Here is an 18,988-nt window from a genome sequence, read left to right as displayed (position 1 = left end):
GCAGGGGTCCTGCCAGAGCCAGAACCATGGCTTATTTTGGCGAAGGGAAAGGGCCGATCCACGCGGACAACGTGAAGTGCACCGGGACTGAGCGAAACCTCGCCGACTGCATCAAACAAGACATCGGGAGGCATAACTGTCGCCATAGCGAGGACGCCGGAGTGATCTGCGACTATTTTATCAAAAAAGCATCAGGGCCCAGTAACAAGGGTGAGCGTCCTTTCCCGAGTCATGGGGGAGGCTGGGGGCAGGACTGGGGGCGCTTGGGCAGCCGATGCGCATCAGAGGCAGGTCTGACCATCGCGCATGTCCGTAAGTAAAGGGCGGCAGGAAGAGAAATGGGCCATTTGTGGCAAAATGTTAACCTCCTCAGTGGAGTAAAGCAGAGGCGAGGGGAGCCAGACCACATTAAAATAGCTTTGGGAACGTTTAACGAAATAAATAAAAATGCAATCCAACATAAATAATGACAATTTGTGGTTTTCTAAGTCAAATATGTGACTCACAGGGATCTATTTAGGTTGGACGCCACTGCTGTAAAGGCAGTGCAGTAGAGAGCGCTGGGCCTGGAGTCAAGAAGACCTGAGTTCAGATCCTACCCCAGACATTTACTGGCTGTGTGACCATGGAAAAGTCACTTAACCTCTGACCGCCTCAGTTTCTTCATCTGTAAAAATGGGGATAATAATAGCACTCACTTCCCAGGGTTGTTGTGATGATCAAATTAGATAATATCTGTGAAGCACTTTGCAAACCTTTAAGTGCTATATAAATGCTAATTATTACAGTTATTATTGGCAAAAAGAGGTCAGCTGGTCGTGTAGGTTTGATTTTCTCATTGCTGTTGCTTTTTCCATTTATATCGTTGTAGGCATTATGCGTATCGCCCTCCTGATTCTGGTTTTGTTGTTCTGATTGTTTAGTCATTTCAGTCGTGCCCAACTCTTCATGACTCCATTTGGGGTTTTCTTGGCAGAGATCCTGGAGTGGCTTGCCATTTCCTTCTCCAGCTCATTTGACAGATGAGGAAACTGAGGCAAACAGAGTTAAGTGACTTGACCAGGGTCACACAGCTAGTAAGTGTCTGAGGTCAGATTTGAACTCAGATCTTCCTGACTCCAGGCTCAGCGCTCTAGCCACTGCATCGCCTAGTTGCCCTTCGCGTCAGTTCATATGAATCTTTATCTTCATCATCTTCATCACTTCTTGGGAGCACGGTAATACTCCATTCCATTGCTGACCACATTTTGTTTCACCGTTCCCCAGCCGATGGGCATCTACTTTGTTTCCAGTTCTATGCTGTCACAAAAAGGGCCGCTCCAATATTCTGGTGTCTTTAGGGCCTTTCTTTTTCATCATCAGCTTCCCCGTTATATACCTAGCAGTGAGAACTCTGGGTCAAGGCTGTAGCCATTTGGGTCTCTCTTGGTATCTGGTTATCTTTGTTTGCAGGCTGCTCTCCTTCTGCTGGCCTCTTTTTGCATTCCTTCACAAGTCTTTCTGCATTCTTGGTGTCCTTCATGTTTTTTCATTTTGATGGCACAAATTCTTTAACAAAATGAATGACTTCCTCTAAGAATGAATTATTTCTGGCTTGACTCTTGACGTATCCTTTACCCTTCCATCACCTCTGTCATAAAATAAACTTCTCAGCCCAACAACGTTGGAGTCCTCCAAAGTCTGGCTCCACCCCTTTCCTGCCTTAGTTCACACTACTTTCTTTTACATTCTCTCTGTTTCTACCAAACTGCACTGTTAATTGTTCAGTGACATTGGCATCCCCTCTGTCAACCCTATGTGTTCACATAGGCTGTGCCATGCCTGGCATGCCCTCCCTCCTTGTTTCCCACTCCTAGAAACCATTTCTTCCTTTAGATCTGAGCCCAGGTGCTCTTTCCTTCTCCAGACTGCTTTGGGTTAATTTCTTTATGGCCATGACGTATCCTGAAGGCTTGTTCTGATGCTGTCCTCTGTGTATGTGTAGGGGCAGGGAGCAGGGGGCTGAGGACCTTCTATTCACTCTGCTCCCTCATTGCCCTGGAAGAGAAAAGGCCTTATTCTACCAGTGGAGACCCCTAGACACCTTTTCTATATTTGGGTTTAGCTTGTTCTGTATAAATTTCATCATGAGGAAAAACGGTTTGCATTTTGGTCCTTCTAAGAATGACATATAAAAAGTCCAAGAAACATAGTTTCTAGGGAACTAATCATTTTATTAATCATGCTAGTATGTAATTAATAAAAGGGGGCAGTGACACTCTCAAATGCCAAAGACCCCTCATGGAACCCACTCGATATTCACATGCCTTTGGAAGCATGGGTGTTCCTGAGAGTGGCAGTCAACTCTGATTGGTTATCAAGTAATGAGAGAAAATGAATATTATAATGAGAGGTGGACCCATTCTAATGAGGGGATGGGGGACATGACTTTGATCATGTTATTTACTTCCAAATCATCCCCAGCCTTGAGCAATCAAGACAAAGGATTCCCCCCACCCCCCTACTCAAACCTGCCTGAGCGGAACCCAATGGGCCAGATCACCTTAGATTAAATTCTTTATAAGGTTTTCTAGTTGGGTGAGGCAATAACTCCACCTAGGTAAGATAGCCTAGGTGGGGTGATTTGGGGGAAAGATCAGGGATCTCCCTAATAATTTGTTACTTAACAATCATTTTTCTCAGAAGGATGCCAATATTACCATCATTAATAGTTAATGGTATCATTAGTATTCTCTTTTTGTGTTTTGCAATCAGAGTTGAAAACTTAAGAAGTAATACCATGAAGATTTCCCTTGTATTACTGTAGCTCTGGGTTCAGAAGACTCGGTTTCAAGTCCCACTTCCGATGCTTACTGCCTTTGTGACCTTGAACAAGTAACTTTGCCACCCATGGCCTCAGCTTCCTCATCTATAATATGGCCAGCTCTAGATCTGGGGTCCCACGATTTGGGTGCCCCCTCCACTGGTACGGATCACCATGCATCCTTTTGTACTTTCTCATCCTGTGGGATCCTTGTCCTTCTCTTCCTTCCAGCCTCTGCTCCACCTTCACGTCTTTCTCTTTCAGCAATAACCTCATGTCTTATCTGACTGAGAAATCTGAGGTCTTCCAGGGAGAGGGGAGAGGAGGGGCAGGCTGACCATCCTTCATTCCACTTTCACTTCTGCTTTTGCCTCTCCAGACTTTGGTGGACATTTTTCCCTATCTTCCACTCTTCTGCTCCATTTTCTGTATTGTTTCCCCTCTTATAATACAAGCTCCTTGAGGTCAGGGACTGTCTTTCTTTCTTTTTTGAAAATGTGTATGTTTTATTTTTCCCAATTACATGTAAAAACAAATTTTTACTTTTAACTTTTTTTTTCAAATTTTGAATTCTAAATTCTTTCTGTCCCTCCCTCCCCTCTTCCTTCCTTGAGAAGGCAAGCAATTTGATATAGGTTATACATGTGCAATCCTGCAAAACATATTTCCATGTTAGCCATGTTGTGAAAGAAAACACACACATTAAAAGAAAAATAGACAAAAATTTTAAAGTGTGCTTCAATCTGCATTCAGACTCTGTCAGTTCTTTCTCTGAAAGTATACAGCATTTTTCACCCTAAGTCTTTCAGAACTGTCTTGAATCATTGTGTTGCTGAGAATAGCTAAGTCATTCACAGTTGATCATCATACAATATTGCTGTTACTGTGTACAATGTTCTCCTGGTTCTGCTTATTTCACTTTGCTCCCCAATAAATCCATCTCAGCAGATGGGCTAAACCAGGCTGAGGGTAACCAATAGGCCTCAAGCCCATGGATGAGTTAGGGGGATGTCTACCCCAATCACATGAAGATTTTCTCTGGTGAAATGGGTGGATGAGAACAATTTGGTCCAGTGGCCGTGAAGGCGGCTGAAGCAGGCAGCGTGGAACTCTTAGAGTTTGGTCAGGCGTCATCTGCTGCATCCTAGGCCATCGTCAGTCAGTCATCTTGGCTTTTATCTTTATCTTACCACTGGACTTGGATGACTGAAGAGAAAGTGAGGCCGACGACCTCACTCACAAGTCAAGACATCGCCCTGTGATGTTGTTGGATCTCTTTGAAAATGGATGAACGATAACTTCACTTTGCATCAGTTCACGTAAGTCTTCCCAGGCTTAGCGCTGGAGATGCTTGTGGCCTTGCTGCTCATAATGGGCTCACTCAGCTCCCCTTAGAACTGCTCTACCTCACCGCCAAACTCAGGCTCTAGAGAAGAGGTGGACGTTCTTGTTAAGGCTAAGCCCTCTCTCTGTACCCACCCGATTCCTCCAGGAGCCAGACCCAAAGGTCATTCTTGCCTCCCTTCTCTTCAGAATCTCTGTGTCTCCTTGATCTCTCCCTGCTGCCTACAAACACGTTCAGGTGTTTCCATCCTTGAAAAACTTCACTCAGTTCTATCTCTTTCCCTCAATTTATCCTCTCATCTCCCTTCCCTTTCACTGCTAAGCTCCTCAAAAATAGTCTCTATCACAGTGTCACCCCTTGCTCACCTCTCACCCACATGCAGTTTAGCTTTGGACTCTATGACTCGACTGAAACTGTTTTCTCTGAGGTCGCCAACAATCCCTTAACTCATCCTTAACCTCTGTAGCTTCTGACACTCCCAGCTACCCCCTGTTCCTAGATATCCTCCCTCGGTTTTCGCAATGCTGTTCTTTTCTGCTTCTCCTCTACCCGGTCATCCATAATTTCCTTTGCTGGAAATTCCATCCCCTATGCACGGCTCACCCCCAAGGCTCTGGTCATGCATCATGGGATCATGGACGGAGAGTGGGAAAGGACCTCAGGTGCCAGCTTGTTCCACTCTCTCATCTCACAGATGAGGATCTTGAGGCCGACTGGCCGTATTCCCTCTTTGTATGCTGTGTTTCCTTGGAAATTTTATCTTTCCCTAAGGTTGATAGCCAACAAGAATTTATTAAGTGTTTTCTATGTTCTAAGCGCTGTGCTAAGCGTTGGGTATGCAGAAGAAGTATAATAATAATAGCAATAACAAAAATAACAATAACTGATATTTATATAGTATCTACTGTATTCCAGACACTGTGCTAAGGGCCAGATATACAGAGGTATAGGGGCAAAAACACAGTCCATAACCCTCAAGGAAGAGGGTTCTAATGAGGAAGATAGCTGGCAGACAGCCTTGCACATCACACACACACACACACACACACATAATGTATATATATACACACATACATATATAATGTATATATATGTAGACACACAGACACACACACACACACACAGCAAACAGGAGGGAATCTCCAGGGGAAGGGGCTGGGCCCAAGTGGGGAGAGGGAGTCTGGGAAAGACCACTTCCAGAAGGCAAGATTTGAGCTGGGTCATGAAGCTGTATTATAGATTTACAGCTGGATGGAACTTTAGAGGTCACATAATCCCTTCATTTTCAAGTTTGAGGAAACTGAGGCTTAGAGAGGTCATATAGGCGGAGAGGAGAAGAGCCGGAATGTGAAGCCAAGGTTTAAGATCATAGGGTTATAGATTCGGGGTCATGAAAGACCTTGGATGTCATTTCACCTACCTCTCTCATTTTACATATGGGGAAACTGAGGCCCGGTGAGGTGAAGAGACTTGCCCAAGGTTGCATGGGTAATAACTATCGTTTACATGGTGCTTTCCGTGACAGAGTCAGGTTCAAACCTGACTTCTCTGACTCCACATCCAGGGTTCTTTCTGCTCCCAAACTGTGACCGAGCCCTCCACCCAGGCAGATAGCTGCCAGATCTATCTATTTATCTAGTCCTAGTTTCTCTCGGGAACTCAAATCCCACATCCCCTCTGCTCGCTGGAGATGTGCAGCTGCGCCTGGAACCCATCACGTCCAAGACTGAACTCATCATCTGGCCTGACTTAAAAGTGCCCTTCCCCCAACCTCCCTCCTTCTCCTGAGGGCCCCCCGGTTCTCCTTGTCACAGTCATCAGCCACTGCCACCCGTCCCTTCTCCCCACGTCCATCCAGTTGCCAGATTCTTTGAGGTAGATGCTGGTTCTCTTCTCGACACTCTTACAGTTAATGTCCTCTTTCCGGCCCTCATCCTCACTCCCCCTAATTGTTTTCCCTGACACCATTGTGTCTCCTTAATCCCTCCTCCCCACAGCATGACCTCTAAAGTCCCTTCCAGCTCCAGATTGTTGATGCGCAATCCCACTAAGCGAACACCCTCCCCCGTGCCTGGAATACCGGCTTTCCTCACCTCTGACTCTCAGATTCCTGAAAAAGGCTCAGGCCGACCTTGAGTCCCCGAGTCTTTCCTGGTCCTCCCCACTCTTAGGGCTCCCTCCCTCCTCAAATGACCTTGCATTATACTGATCTGTGCTCCTCATACCACTTCCTTCCTCCTCCTCCTCCCTCCAAGCAGATTATAAACTCCTTTAGGTCTTGGCTTTGTGCCCCCGGCCTGGCGCCACACCTTGCACATAGTAGGCTCTTAATAACTGATTGAGGAATTGAGTTGAATGATCGCCTTCTCACCTCCCACTGAATCACTACTAAAGTCTCTCTCCTGACCTGCCCTGACCTGAGGCTGTACCCCTTCCAGTCGGTCCGCAGGTTCTGACGATTAACCACACTTCTATCATGCTACTCCCTTGATGAAAGACAAAGCCAGTCCCTTTCTCCAGAAAGAAATCAAAAAGGGGAAGGTGTTGCTAGGGAGAGCACATTGGCCAGAGCAGGCTCTAGAGGTTGGGAAGGAGGTGGCATCTAGGAGACACACAAAGCACCTTGGCTGACTTAGAAAAATGGGGCACTTTAGATGAGTGGAAGAGTCATTGGTTTTCTTTTTTTTTCAAGGAAAGACCCAGACCACCTTGTGGTTTTAAATGGATGGGAATATACATGTCCCTGGCTTGTGGGCCCTCCAGCAGTAACATGAGAGTTTGATGAATGGCCTATTTCTACTCTAGGTTCCCTTTCATCTGTTTGTGGTCTGAGGTTACTTCACGGAAGGCAGAAGAGGATCATTGGTGGGAGAAACTCTTTACGGTAAAATGATACTCAACAGAGGAACTGTCCCTAGGGGCCAATTAAAAAAAGACTCTCATAGGGTTACACACTGCCCTCATCCCTCCAGTTAGATTCTGTTTCTACCTTAGCCATTGTGTTTTCTATGTTAGACATAAGGAAAGGAGCCAAGGCTGCATTGATGGTTAACGAACTATGGGTTTGGGCTTCCTCCCATCACGGAGTGCCGGGACCCAAGCTCTCCAGGGCTTGCCCTTGTCAGTGCTAGCTTCTTTACCTACTGGAAAGATTTGGGGTGTGGCTGGGCAATAGATTTCATCTGCCATCCCAGGATCAACCCCACTAAGTCTGGCCAAACCAGTGTCTACGTTGGTCTCAGGGTGATACTGTGTTTGACCACAGGTATTCTTGACAACCATCTGTGAAATCATAGAATGGTAGATCAAGGACTGGAAGGGATCATTTTGTAGATGTGGAAACTGAGACCCAGGGAGGTAAATGATTTGCCCAAGGATACACAGGGAGCAACCTCAGAGGCGAGATTTGAACTCAGGTCCTCTGGTTCCAGGGTCAATGTCCTTTTGCCTGTACTATGCTTTCTGCCTAGAATAGAGAGAGGGGTTGTGATCTGAATCAGCAAAGGGAATATCCATTCCAATGAAATAATAGATTTTCATATTTAAGTGTTGTGGTATAGAGAGGAACAACCCATGTTTCTGTAGTCCTGAAAGTTCACAGCTTGTTTTTCTCACAACAGCCCTACAAGGCATCATTAGAGTGGGGGAGTGATTTGTCAAAGGTCGAGTTACCAATTGAGCAGCTGGGATTTGTACCCAGGTCTTCTGACTGCAGGCTCAGGGGTTTCTCCACTTCTGTACGAGTATCCCTCGATTTATGAAATGAAGAGTTTCCAAAACCTGTGTGACAGGACCAAGGTGATTTAGCAGTGGACATCCAAGATCTGTCACTGCTTGGGCTCGAATAGTAAATAATGCGTGGCCAAGCTCCTTCCTTTCTGGAGTCCTTGGAACATTCCCTGTGAAAGGAGGATATCAGTGCTTTTACTCCAGGGCTGCTCTGAGGGAAAGACTCTGTAAAGTGGGAGCCGCTCCAGAAATGGACACCCTTCTAACAGGGAGATTTGGATGGGTGCAGCCTCCTCGCAGTGAGAGGTGCCCGTCTTCTGTCAGATTGCTTATCCAGGCTTAGATGAGGGGGATAAAGTAGAGAAAGTGCAACTTTATAGAATACTATGAAACTTGAGAGCGGATTAAATGTGTTTTCCAGTGGGCTGGAGGAAGCGGGGAGGACGGAGCCTGTAAGCAGATCTCAGGGGCTGCTGATGGGTGACATTCTTAGGTTGGCAGCGTCCAGGGGATTAAGTAATGTTCCAACCCCCATGCTCCAGCCCTGGGGCCAGACACCTCAGAGATATTCCAGCCACTCGACTCTTGGCCCTCCGCTCTTGTCTCCTCCCCCCTTTCTGTATTATTTGGTAAATGGCACAAACAGACACGTCTGGCATCTCTGCTTCTCAGGGGCGGCTGGCCCTGGCAGGTGGCCCTGCGGCTGAAGCTGTCCCATGGAGACCGCAGACTTCTTTGTGGGGCCACCCTCATCAGCAGTTGCTGGGTGCTCACTGCAGCTCATTGTTTCAAGAGGTGAGTGTCCCCTGTTGTCTAACTGACAAAACAACAATAATACTAGTGATACAGAGTGGGATGAGCAGAACATTTATATATGAGGACTGCAGAACTGTAAGAGGAAATAATTCCCCCAAAGAAGCCAAACTCTGAGCAACTGTAATGATCAACGTCCCCATTTTGGCATAGTGCTGGGGACAATGGGGCAGCATTGTATATACAGTGTCAAAAGTTGCTACTGGATTAGTGGTTTTTGCTTACTTTGTCTTCTGATAAGGGAGCATATACGGTTATTGACAAAAGGTTATTATCAATAAAACATCTTTGACACAGTAACACTGAATAGTAATTTATAGTGTTTTACTGTTTACAAACATCTCCCCTGAGCTGCATAACAACCTGGGAGGCAAGTTCTAAGGTATTACATCCCCATTTTACAAATGAGGAAACTGAGGCTCACAGAGGATCAGTGACTTGCCCGTGGTCACATAGTGACTAAGCTGGAGGCAGGGTCTAAACCTTTGCCCACCTGCCTCCCACTCCAGCATTCAGTCCGCCATGCCAGGCTCCCCTTGGCATCCTGATATCCTTGTACAGTCTCAGACCCCTTGTTTCTCCGGTCATTTTCCCTTTCCAGGATGCCAGACAATGAGACAGGGTCTAGTGAGAGGCCTCTGGATTCGTTGTCATGGAGGATGATGATAGGTGGATGGTGATAGGCAGAGGTCAGCCTCCTGAGAAGGCTGCTGATGCTAATGATGCACCTGGCCAGGGCTGGAGACTGCTGGGAAATAAGAATGTGAACAGGAATGTGGAGGGAATGAGCATTCAGAGATGTCCCTTCCTCAAATGGGGCTGGAAGGCACCCAACAAGGGCCAGCCTGGGCCTGTGCAAATTTGATCGATTTAAACCAAAGAGGGCGGAGGGAGAAAGCTGCCCGCATGGATGTGCTCGCGGACGGTATCTCATGACGGCTCAGAGAGTAGCAGGCACACTAATAGAGACAGAGTCCCTGAAAAGACAAGCAGAAATTCACAGGGGACAAGAGCCAACAAGAGATCTCACGAGATGGGCCGTAGCTATAGGAAATTAAACCACCTATGGGCACAAAGTTATGGGAGATCCAAGTCAAGGGCCCCCCCCCCCCACCATATCACGACCCCGCTCCCTGTGCAGTCAATTCCAGTGGCTGCCTGTCACTTCCAGATTCCCGTTTGGTTTTTAAAGATCTTCCTCACTGTCTGGTCCTTGTTCCCTCTGCAGTCTTCTTCCACCTCAATCCTGTCCACGTTCTCTCTGTCCAGTGGTCTGGCCTCCTCTACTCCCGACTCCACGGGCCGTCACCTCCACAGGCCATCTCCCAGATCTGAAATTCTCTCTCCTCTCAGCTTGCCTGGCTTTCTCCCAGTCTCAGCTAACGCCCCACCTAATGTCCCCCTCAGTTCTAGTGCCTTCCCTTTGAAACGACTTCTAGTTCACCCTCTACATCTCTAGACTGAGCACGGCTCTTTCCATGGTGTGGCTTCCATTAGATCGTGAGGTCAGTGAGATCAGGGAGGTTTTGCCTTTCTTTGTATCCCCATCTCTCTGCAGAGCATTTGGCATAGTAGGCACTTAATAAGTGATTATTTGTTTGACTTGAGGAGGCAAATTCAAATTTATAGTTCTATCACTGAGACTCAAAAAGGGTCTCATAACCAGAATGTTTATAGAACAAATATATCTAAAAGGAACAGAGTTGATTTCTAAGGGGGTGGACAGAGAAAATAGAGCAAGAAAGTCAGAAGACAGATTCCTATGAGGAATTCCAGGAATCTAGGAGAGAAACATGATGGAATACATTTGGGTGAGGATCAGTGGAGGGAGACAGAGAGGATTTTGCTCTGGGAGTTTGCTATGGACCGCTTGGATAGGACAAGCAAATAAACAAGGGATTCTGGAGACAGATCACAAACCTGGCACAGGGGGATGATATCCGAGTTATGGAGGCCTGGGTTCTCTCGACAGCTGCAAGAGCTCTCTCTGCCCAAAGCCGAGAAACAAATCAACTTTTAATTTGCCACAATAATATAATTCTTCAAAAGATGGAGGAAGCAACGAGGCGAGCTTCTTGTGTGAACCTGATGATGCAAAGTGGACCTGGCAGCTGAAGCAGAAAGAATGGGCACCCCAAATGGCCGTGGCCCCACTCCCTTGGGATAGAGATAGGATAGAGAAGGGATAGAGAAGAAGAGGAAAGCCAGTCAGAGTCTGGGATATGCCCAAGGATTGTGGAAAGCAGATTTCAAAGGGCTCAAGGGAAGAAGAGAGGATCCCAGGGCTGAAAATTGGACAGGAGAATCCAGTCTGAGAGGGATGGGGAACTCAAGAACAAAATGAGACGCTTATAGACAATGAAACCAAGGGCATGAAATGGAGGACAAATACACTATTCTTGGAAGAATAGCATCAGAGATGGTGAAGCTCAGGAAAGCTAGGTACAGCAAAACCTTTCTTTTTAAGCTTTGCTGGAGAAGGATCGATGTTACTAGGACCATAGCTTGGGCTGGATGACATGATAACAGATGATCAAGAGTATGCAAAGGAATTCAACTTTTGCACGAGTTCCTTCAATTTCCTCTGCCAAGGAAAAAGACTTTTAGACTGGAAAGATCAGAAAACAATGTGTTTAATGTGGAATTGAAACCCAACTGCCTTTAGTGAGCCCAGGTTACTGAAGGAACTGATGGACGTGATTTCAGAACAATCACTATCAAGGATCTCAAGATTGTGGAGAGCAAGAGAGGTGCCATGGTTCTTAGGAAGGACAAATTTCCCATTTTCCAAAAAGGGGAAGAGTCTGGAAGCTATAGAGATCAGTACACTTCACTTTTATTTCCAGCAAAATGTTAGATTATTAAATTATTCATAGCCAATATTAAAGTATTAAATATTGACAATTAACTATGTCGATTATTAAAGGGGATAATTTTTGTGCATTCGAAAGGGAAACAGCATGGGTGGCAGCATTATGACTTCATGCAGACTAAGTTCATTTTTGTTTGCTGTCAGAGGTATTAGCCTAGCAGATTCAGGAGGATTCTGTGGATAGAGTTTACCAGGTTTCAGCAAAGCATCTGAACAAATTTCTCCTGTTACGCTTATGGGAAAAGATGGCAAGACAATAGCACAGTAAAATGGATTCTGAAACAATTGGATGACCAGACTCAAGGAGCAGCTGGGTTGATGTTGCTCTGGAAGTAGGTCTCTAGTGAAGTACATCAGGGATCTTTCTTTGATGCCGCGTTGTTTAAGATTTTTATTGGATGAAGATATATATAACACATTCGTGAAATCTACAGGTGGCATGAGCCTCGGGGAGAATGCCAATATAATGCATGAGAGAGCCAGGATCCAAATGATCTTGGAAGGCCAGAATAATATGTCAGGTTCAAAATTATAGGCTTAATCATATTTATTAATTTATTAATTTTTTATTTATTCATATTTACTAATTAACCAATTGCTCATTGCTGCCATACTCCTATAACACCAATAAAGCACTTGCAATTTCACTGAGATGGGTAATCTCTCCATAAAAACAGATCATTGGGTTCAGAATTGGAAGGGACCTTGGATCTCCTCTAGTCCAACCTGCTCATTCTACAAGTGAGAAAAAACTGAGGCCCAGAAAAGGGGCCTCCTTGCCCTGCACATGTGGCAAGGTAGACACTGGCGTGTGCACATTCATAAGTGGCTTCATGAGTTTCTGTGGCAAACATTCTGGTTGTCCCCAGAGTTAGTGAGACCATAGCTGGAGCACCATAGCTGGAGTAGCCTTTCCAGGGCTGGCCGAGCCTTGCCGCCAAGCCGGCAAAGCTTTTGGTGACTTTCATGCCACCACTGGAGGATGACTCTTTTGGAGCGTCTGAAACACCTCGTTCAGATTAATTTAACAGGTATGCATGCACCTTCCTAATGCCAATCATGTGAAGCTCTTTTATATTCTGGGTAAGATGATTAAAATATCGATTGGAAAGTCGACAAGCAGATAGCCATATTCAATCAAGAGTTAGTGGGTCCTTAAATGTGATCCAAGACTCTTTTAATAAACTCTGAGGAAAGGAATTGGCCCTGGGATATGTCCCACTGGGTTTGAAGCCTGTCTCAGGTTTCATATGACTTCCTGTTTTGTAATTTCTAAGGAGTAGGTGAAGACCTATTATGAATAGGAAAGTTGTAATAGTCCTACGCCAGGCTGCCCATGAAAAGTGAAGCCGGCATCGTGTTTTCTTGGGTAGTACGGGCTCTGGGCTCACTCTCCCAACTGAACCTCCCATTGATGGTCTAGGGTTCCAGAGTCTACTGACTGACCACTTCTCCCCTCCAGGTTCTAGAGAAAACCTGGAGGAATTGAGGTGGTTTGCTCAAGAGTTCCCCTCCCTTCAAATGTGTTCCGCATTAATTATCAGTTGATATCAATTAACTGGCCAAATGAGGACACACTTTCCCACAAGGATATTTGGAGTCCAAGGGAAAGTGGGCTCAAGCTTAGGGAGAACATGTGACAGAAGTGTAATTCATGGTTCTTGGAAGACCCTTTCTCCTTTGTGGAGCCTTCATAAAGTCCCCCTTGGTCATACAGTGTTGCTCATTTTTTTTTTTAATTTTGCCAGTGTGGACAACATTAGCATGCTAAATTGCTATCTAATGTCACCAAGACATTTAATTCAACAGATATTTATTTGTTGGTTGGCATTTATTTAAAATAATGCAGGGATTGTATGTGTGTTTGATTTTCTTTAGTTAGCTGCGCTGAAGACATGGTCATAGTAACACCAGCCAAACCCGGAATTTTTTTTTCTCTCGTCAATCTCCTTGAAAGCAAAAGGCAAGTTCATAGGATCATAGATTTAAAGCTAGAAGGTCCCTAGAAACTATGTGGTCCAAACCTCTTGTTTTATAAATGAGGAAACTGAGACCCAGAAAGGATGAGTGATTAGCCCAAGGTCACACAGGTAGTGTCAGAGGTGAGATTTGAACCCACGTCTTCCTGACTGCAAACCATTACTCCTTACACTGTGCCAAGAGAGTTCAGTGCACTTTTAAAAAAATGTAAAACGTTTTTATTCAGAATGTAAACATATAGTATAGCTTTCTACTCCTCCTTATGTCCTGGAGTTGTCTTTCTTCAATGTACCTACTTTGTCTCTGGTTCCCTTCTGGGACACATTGATCCTAGCTATGGTGGACGCTACCACTGAGACCTGGTCTTCCCATCTGTCAAAGTTGACAATGTTCTCCAATTAATAGGGTGAGGGGAGGAGGAAGCAGAGACTCTCTCCTTGGACCTTCTCCTTCCCAATGGATTCCCTCTGAAGAGCTTAGATGGACCTACGCCACCTCAGCTCAGTCCTAGTCAGACTCTGAACTGGCTCAGCCCCAGAGGGCAGGACTGACTTTTCTCACCCAACCATAAGACATTTTTCTGTGTCGCGTCATATGCTTTCGCCCAATGCCGCTAAAACATTTCTCCTTCTCCCAACTAGTTTACACTTTTTATCAATTGACTCAGTAGAGATGCCCAGGCTGGGTCAGCATCTCATTCATTCCTCTGATAGAGTGATCCGAGTGAGAAGTCCTGGTCTTGTGCGTTCTGGGGACAGGATTACGGGACACTCTGACCCCTGAATCATGGAAACGCTGCTTAGATCTGGCCCTCCTCTTGTCATGCTGATGAACATTTATTAAGCACCTACTAGGTGTCTCCCCATGGGGTCTTGTTGATTCAGTAGTAATCACCAGTATTTATATGGCTTTAAGATTTATATAGACTAAGCGATGCAGTGGATAGAGTATAGGGCTTGAAATCAGGAAGACTCATGTTCCTAAGTTCAAATCTGGCTTCAGACACTTCTTAGCTGTGTGACCCTGGGAAAGTCACTTAGCCCTGATTACCTCAGTTTCCTCATCTGTAAAACGAACTGGAGAAGGAAATGGCAAACCCCTCCAGTATTTCTACCAAGAAAACCCCAGATGGGGTCACAGAGAGTTGGGCATGACTGAAAATGACTGAACACCAACAAAAAAGATTTGCAAAGCACTTTAAGTGTGTGATCTCATTTGACTCTCAACAACCCTGTGAAGTGTGTGCTACTGATTTTAAAGATGAGGAAACTCAGGCAGAAAGAGGTTAAGTGATTTGCTCAGGGACACACAGCATCCAAGTGTCTGAAGTAGGATTTGAACTCAGGTCTGCTTGATTCCCACCCAGTGTTCTTTCCACCATGCAGCTGCCTCATAAGCTTAAGATCTAAGCACAGGAGATGTGGTCCTCAACAACAGCCAATCTGGGGTTTGCCTTCATTGCATCGCTTGTGGAAACAGCCCTCGGTTGAGGGGTCAGAAGATCTGGGTTTGATTCCAGGCTCACGCACCACCTCCCTGTGCAGGCTCCAGCAAGTCATTTCCCTGCTCTGGACCTCAGTTATCTCACTCGTGAAATGATGCCCCTTTTAGCTCCAAATCCTCTGATTCTGTAAAAGAGGCTTGAAGCTGGACCCTCCATCATTCAGGGCAGCCACCCCATTCCATGGATGATGTTCCTTAAGTTCAGAATAAATTGTGCATGTGTGTGTGTGTATATATAGATGTATATATATATATATATATATATATATATGTAGATGTATATATGTATACACACACAATTTATATAATCTTATGTAATGTGTATATATACATACATACGCATATGTACATTTCTAAGCCCATGGAGGTGAATTAGCTTGACCAAGGACCTCTAGGTAGCAAACATCCAAAGTGGGGTTTGGAGCCAGCTCGGCCACCATTTCCTCAGCTAGGAAGGAGGAGCTGTCCCCCGGGGTTGTGACCAGGTACCCAACAGCTTACATCCTCCTCTCCTCTCCCAGGCTGTTGGCTCTGATGCATCTTCCCTTTCTCCAAACTTCTGTCACGATGAAAGTGGAAGGATCACCATGGTGATAGAGGCATCTTATTGTGTCCCCTCCTTCTGGTCACCCATCTGCCAGTCGGGGAGACCTGTGTGCTGCCATAGCTACAGACACCAAACCTCAAACCTTCCACTCATTACTCGCCTATTCAGCCACTAACAAATGTTTGTCCTGCTTCCACGTAGGATGGGACGTGAGACAGGCCCTATGCCCCTCATCATTTAAGTTCCATATTTAGCAGAATTCTGAAATGCCTTCCTCCACATGGACAGAAGGCCCCCTGATGTGTACCAGAACAACTTCAGAGCCCAGCAGGTGCCTGGGTCCTGGGTGCTGTCAATAGCATGCCAGAGAAAATGAGCAAGCGGAGACAATTTAGCTCTGCCGTCTGCATGGAAATGCTAATAATTTGCATCTATTTTAGTCCCTGTCCCAAGGAGCAAGTAACAGGGATACTGACTTTCACAAGGTTGCTGTGTCAGATGTTTCCATGCCAAAATCTGTTTGGAAATGTCAGGCGACTTTTCGTATCTCCAGGGTTTGGCCTCCGGTAAATGCTTAATAAATGCTTTTTTTCACTCATTCCTTCACTCCCTCCTTTGGACAAAGGACACACCAGAGTGAGAGGGCTAGCGGCCCAAACTTGCCATGTTTGTTTTAGGGCCATGTTTGACTTTGATAAACAAAGGTTATTAAAATCGCAGCAGGCCAGCTAGAGAGTCACTCATAAATTACGTGGCAGGAAGAAATCCTTTGCAAGTTCCCCTCCCAACTCCCAGACACACTAATGAGGATTTTAAGCAGTCTGCCTGCAGATTTGTATCTCAGCCACAATGTGGTCCCTTTAGCGTGTAACCACATCCCCTGGGATCGCTGACACCAGACGACAAATCTTTGGCCGGCAGTCCCGCCTAATCCACTACCATGCCCTCTGAATTCCAAGCATGGCATTTGTTCCATTTATAATCTCAGTAAATGGAGGGATGGGCTTGGCAAGTTTGCTGCATCAAACTGGGATACACAGAACATGCAGGGATGGAAAGGGAACTTCATTTTGATAGCGTATGAGACAACAGAAGATTTTTCTGTTTAAGAGATATTGTTACTTGCCTTCAGGCTGGTGAGGGGTCTGGTCAAAGCTGAGGGATCCATACCTAGAATGAGAGGGGGGAAGAAAGGAGAGGTATTTGGCTCAGTGGATAGAGCTCTGGGCCTGCAGTCAGGAAGACGTGCGTTCAAATCTACCCTTGGATACTTACTAGCTGTGTGACCTTGGGTAAGTCATTTAACTTCTGTTTGTCTCAGCGTCTTCATTTGTTAAAAAAAATAATAACTGGGATAAGAATGGCACCTGCCTCCTAGGGTGGCTTTGAGGATCAAGGGAGATACCTCTTGTAAACCGCTTTGCAAACTTTAAAGAATGCTGTCATTGGCACCTCAGGAAATCTCTTTGCCTCGGGCATCCACTGCTGGACACAGCTGCTGCTGGTGATGTGGGGAGGGGGTGGATGCCCTGTGGGTTCAGGGATGTCCCTTGCAAGAGTTCAGACAACAAATGCTGTCAGGCCTCTACGATTGGGCGCTGCAGAAAAGCCTTGCTTCCTGGTGTTGTCAGGATGTACACGTAATACAGGAAGTCTGGGGTTTGGCTGGACACTGGCCTTTGGGTTTTCTTGGGGTGACAAAGCTCCCTCCACCAACGTGGGTCTGCTACTCTTCTGCAGCTCTGTCTCAGTTAAGCGACCTGCCCAGGGCTGGGCCAGTGGGTCAGCGTCAGGACTAGAGCTCAGCTCTGCTGGACCCAGGGCCGTTTCTCTATCTAGACTGCCTGCAGGAAGCCTTTAGTTTTAAGGAAGAAGTTCGCCCACAGAAATAACCGTGCCCATGGATGTTGGGTGTGGGTGTAGAACCCTTCTAAGAGCTGTGGTGTCCAAGATACCAGGGGTCAGGCTATGTTCAGCAGAGAATGTCTAGTTCATCAGTGTTTTGTTCCTTATTCTGTCCACGGCCAGAACCCTGACCTACTTCCCACAGATGCTTCAGGTAGCTTTGCTTTGTGATACGGGGAAAGTGGTGACTCCTGAGTCAGGGGCCCCGGGTTCAAATCCCACTTCCGATATGTACTTCTGGTGTGACCTAGGACAACTCACTTAACCTCTCTGGGCCTTACTTTCCTCATTGAGGTCCCTTCGAGCTCTAGAAACTCCTATGATCCCAGGAGTGTGTGTGTGTGTTTCTAAAATTGCTTCCAGCTAAGCAATCGTCTGACAGATTTTCTCATATGATATAAAATGTTTACATTTACACATGGAGTTACACTTGCATTCTAGCCCATCTCTTACTCAAAGACTTCCCTGAGGTTAGACGGAGGTGGTAATTAGTGAGAAGGGCCACGGGTCAAGGCAAAAGTAGAGCTCTGCCAGATGACTGGCTAGGGCCACCATTACTGCTGATTCTGCATCAGCTACAGAAGGTGGAGCCATAGAGTTCTCTCGAGAAGTTTGGATTCAGTCAAAGGCCACACTTGAGGACCTAGAGGGCCACATGTGACCTCGAGGCCTGTCCTAGAACTTTGGAGATAGTTAGCCCTTAATGATTGCTTGATGAATCTTTCTTCTCACAATCACCACTTTTCAGCCTCTGAAACAAGGTGTGCCCCTTCCCCTGCATTTTAGGTACGGTAACAACACTCGGAACTACATCGTCAGAGTTGGGGACTATCACACGCTGGTGCCAGAGGAGTTTGAAGAAGAGCTCGGGGTCCAGCAGATTGTGATTCACCGGCAGTACAGGCCGGACAGCAGTGACTATGACATCGCCTTGGTGAGGCTACAGGGACCACAGGAGCAGTGTGCCACATTCAACAGCCACGTTCTGCCTGCCTGCCTGCCCTGGAGACGGGAGAGGCCGCAGAAGACCGCGCCCAACTGTTACATCACTGGATGGGGAGACACGGGTGAGTATGAATTAATAGAAAGGATGCAGGACCTAGGCTCAGGACATGTTAACGTGACCTGGTGGCAGAAGTTTTGGGGGACTTCTCACTTCTCTGGCTCATTTCCTTTTTACACACAGTCTGGCCCAGATAGTTTCTGTACAGCCTCTCCTCTGGAACAAGCTGACGGGCCGCACCCGGCGGCTCACGCTGCTCTCTTGGGTTCTTACTCTTCTGTCTCCAGGAGCCTTACTAGGTCCCCTGTGGGCAGCACAGGTTCAGCGCCTGGTTGATCTCTGGCGAGATTTCACAGCAGGGGAGATAGACTCCCTGGAGTGTACCTTGGCGACCCCGGGTGGTGTGCCTGTCCCTTAGTGGGTGACCTCATGTTTCTAAGGACATCAAGACTCCACGGCTGGGCTCTCCCCTCCTCAAAGTATTCAAC

General features: G+C 46.3%; 1 protein-coding gene across 2 annotated transcripts in view; it reads left to right on the top strand.

Moving 5' to 3' along the window:
• PRSS12 (serine protease 12) overlaps positions 1-18,988 on the top strand; it is a 75,621-nt gene that overhangs the window by 53,707 nt on the left and 2,926 nt on the right. Inside the window, exons 9-12 of one of the 2 annotated variants that reach the window (XM_027853758.1) lie at positions 5-210; positions 6,954-7,032; positions 8,550-8,672; positions 18,284-18,564. In XM_027853758.1, the coding sequence (XP_027709559.1) occupies positions 5-210; positions 6,954-7,032; positions 8,550-8,672; positions 18,284-18,564 (689 nt within the window). The remainder of the gene's footprint in view (positions 1-4; positions 211-6,953; positions 7,033-8,549; positions 8,673-18,283; positions 18,565-18,988) is intronic. The other variant, XM_027853759.1, reaches the window with a different exon arrangement.

Source organism: Vombatus ursinus, unplaced genomic scaffold (genome assembly GCF_900497805.2).
Source record: "Vombatus ursinus unplaced genomic scaffold, bare-nosed wombat genome assembly UNPS02010193.1, whole genome shotgun sequence".
In the NCBI taxonomy this organism is placed as follows: Eukaryota; Metazoa; Chordata; class Mammalia; order Diprotodontia; family Vombatidae; genus Vombatus; species Vombatus ursinus.
Note: the sequence above shows the minus strand (reverse complement) of the source record. Positions and strands in the feature narration are given on the sequence as shown.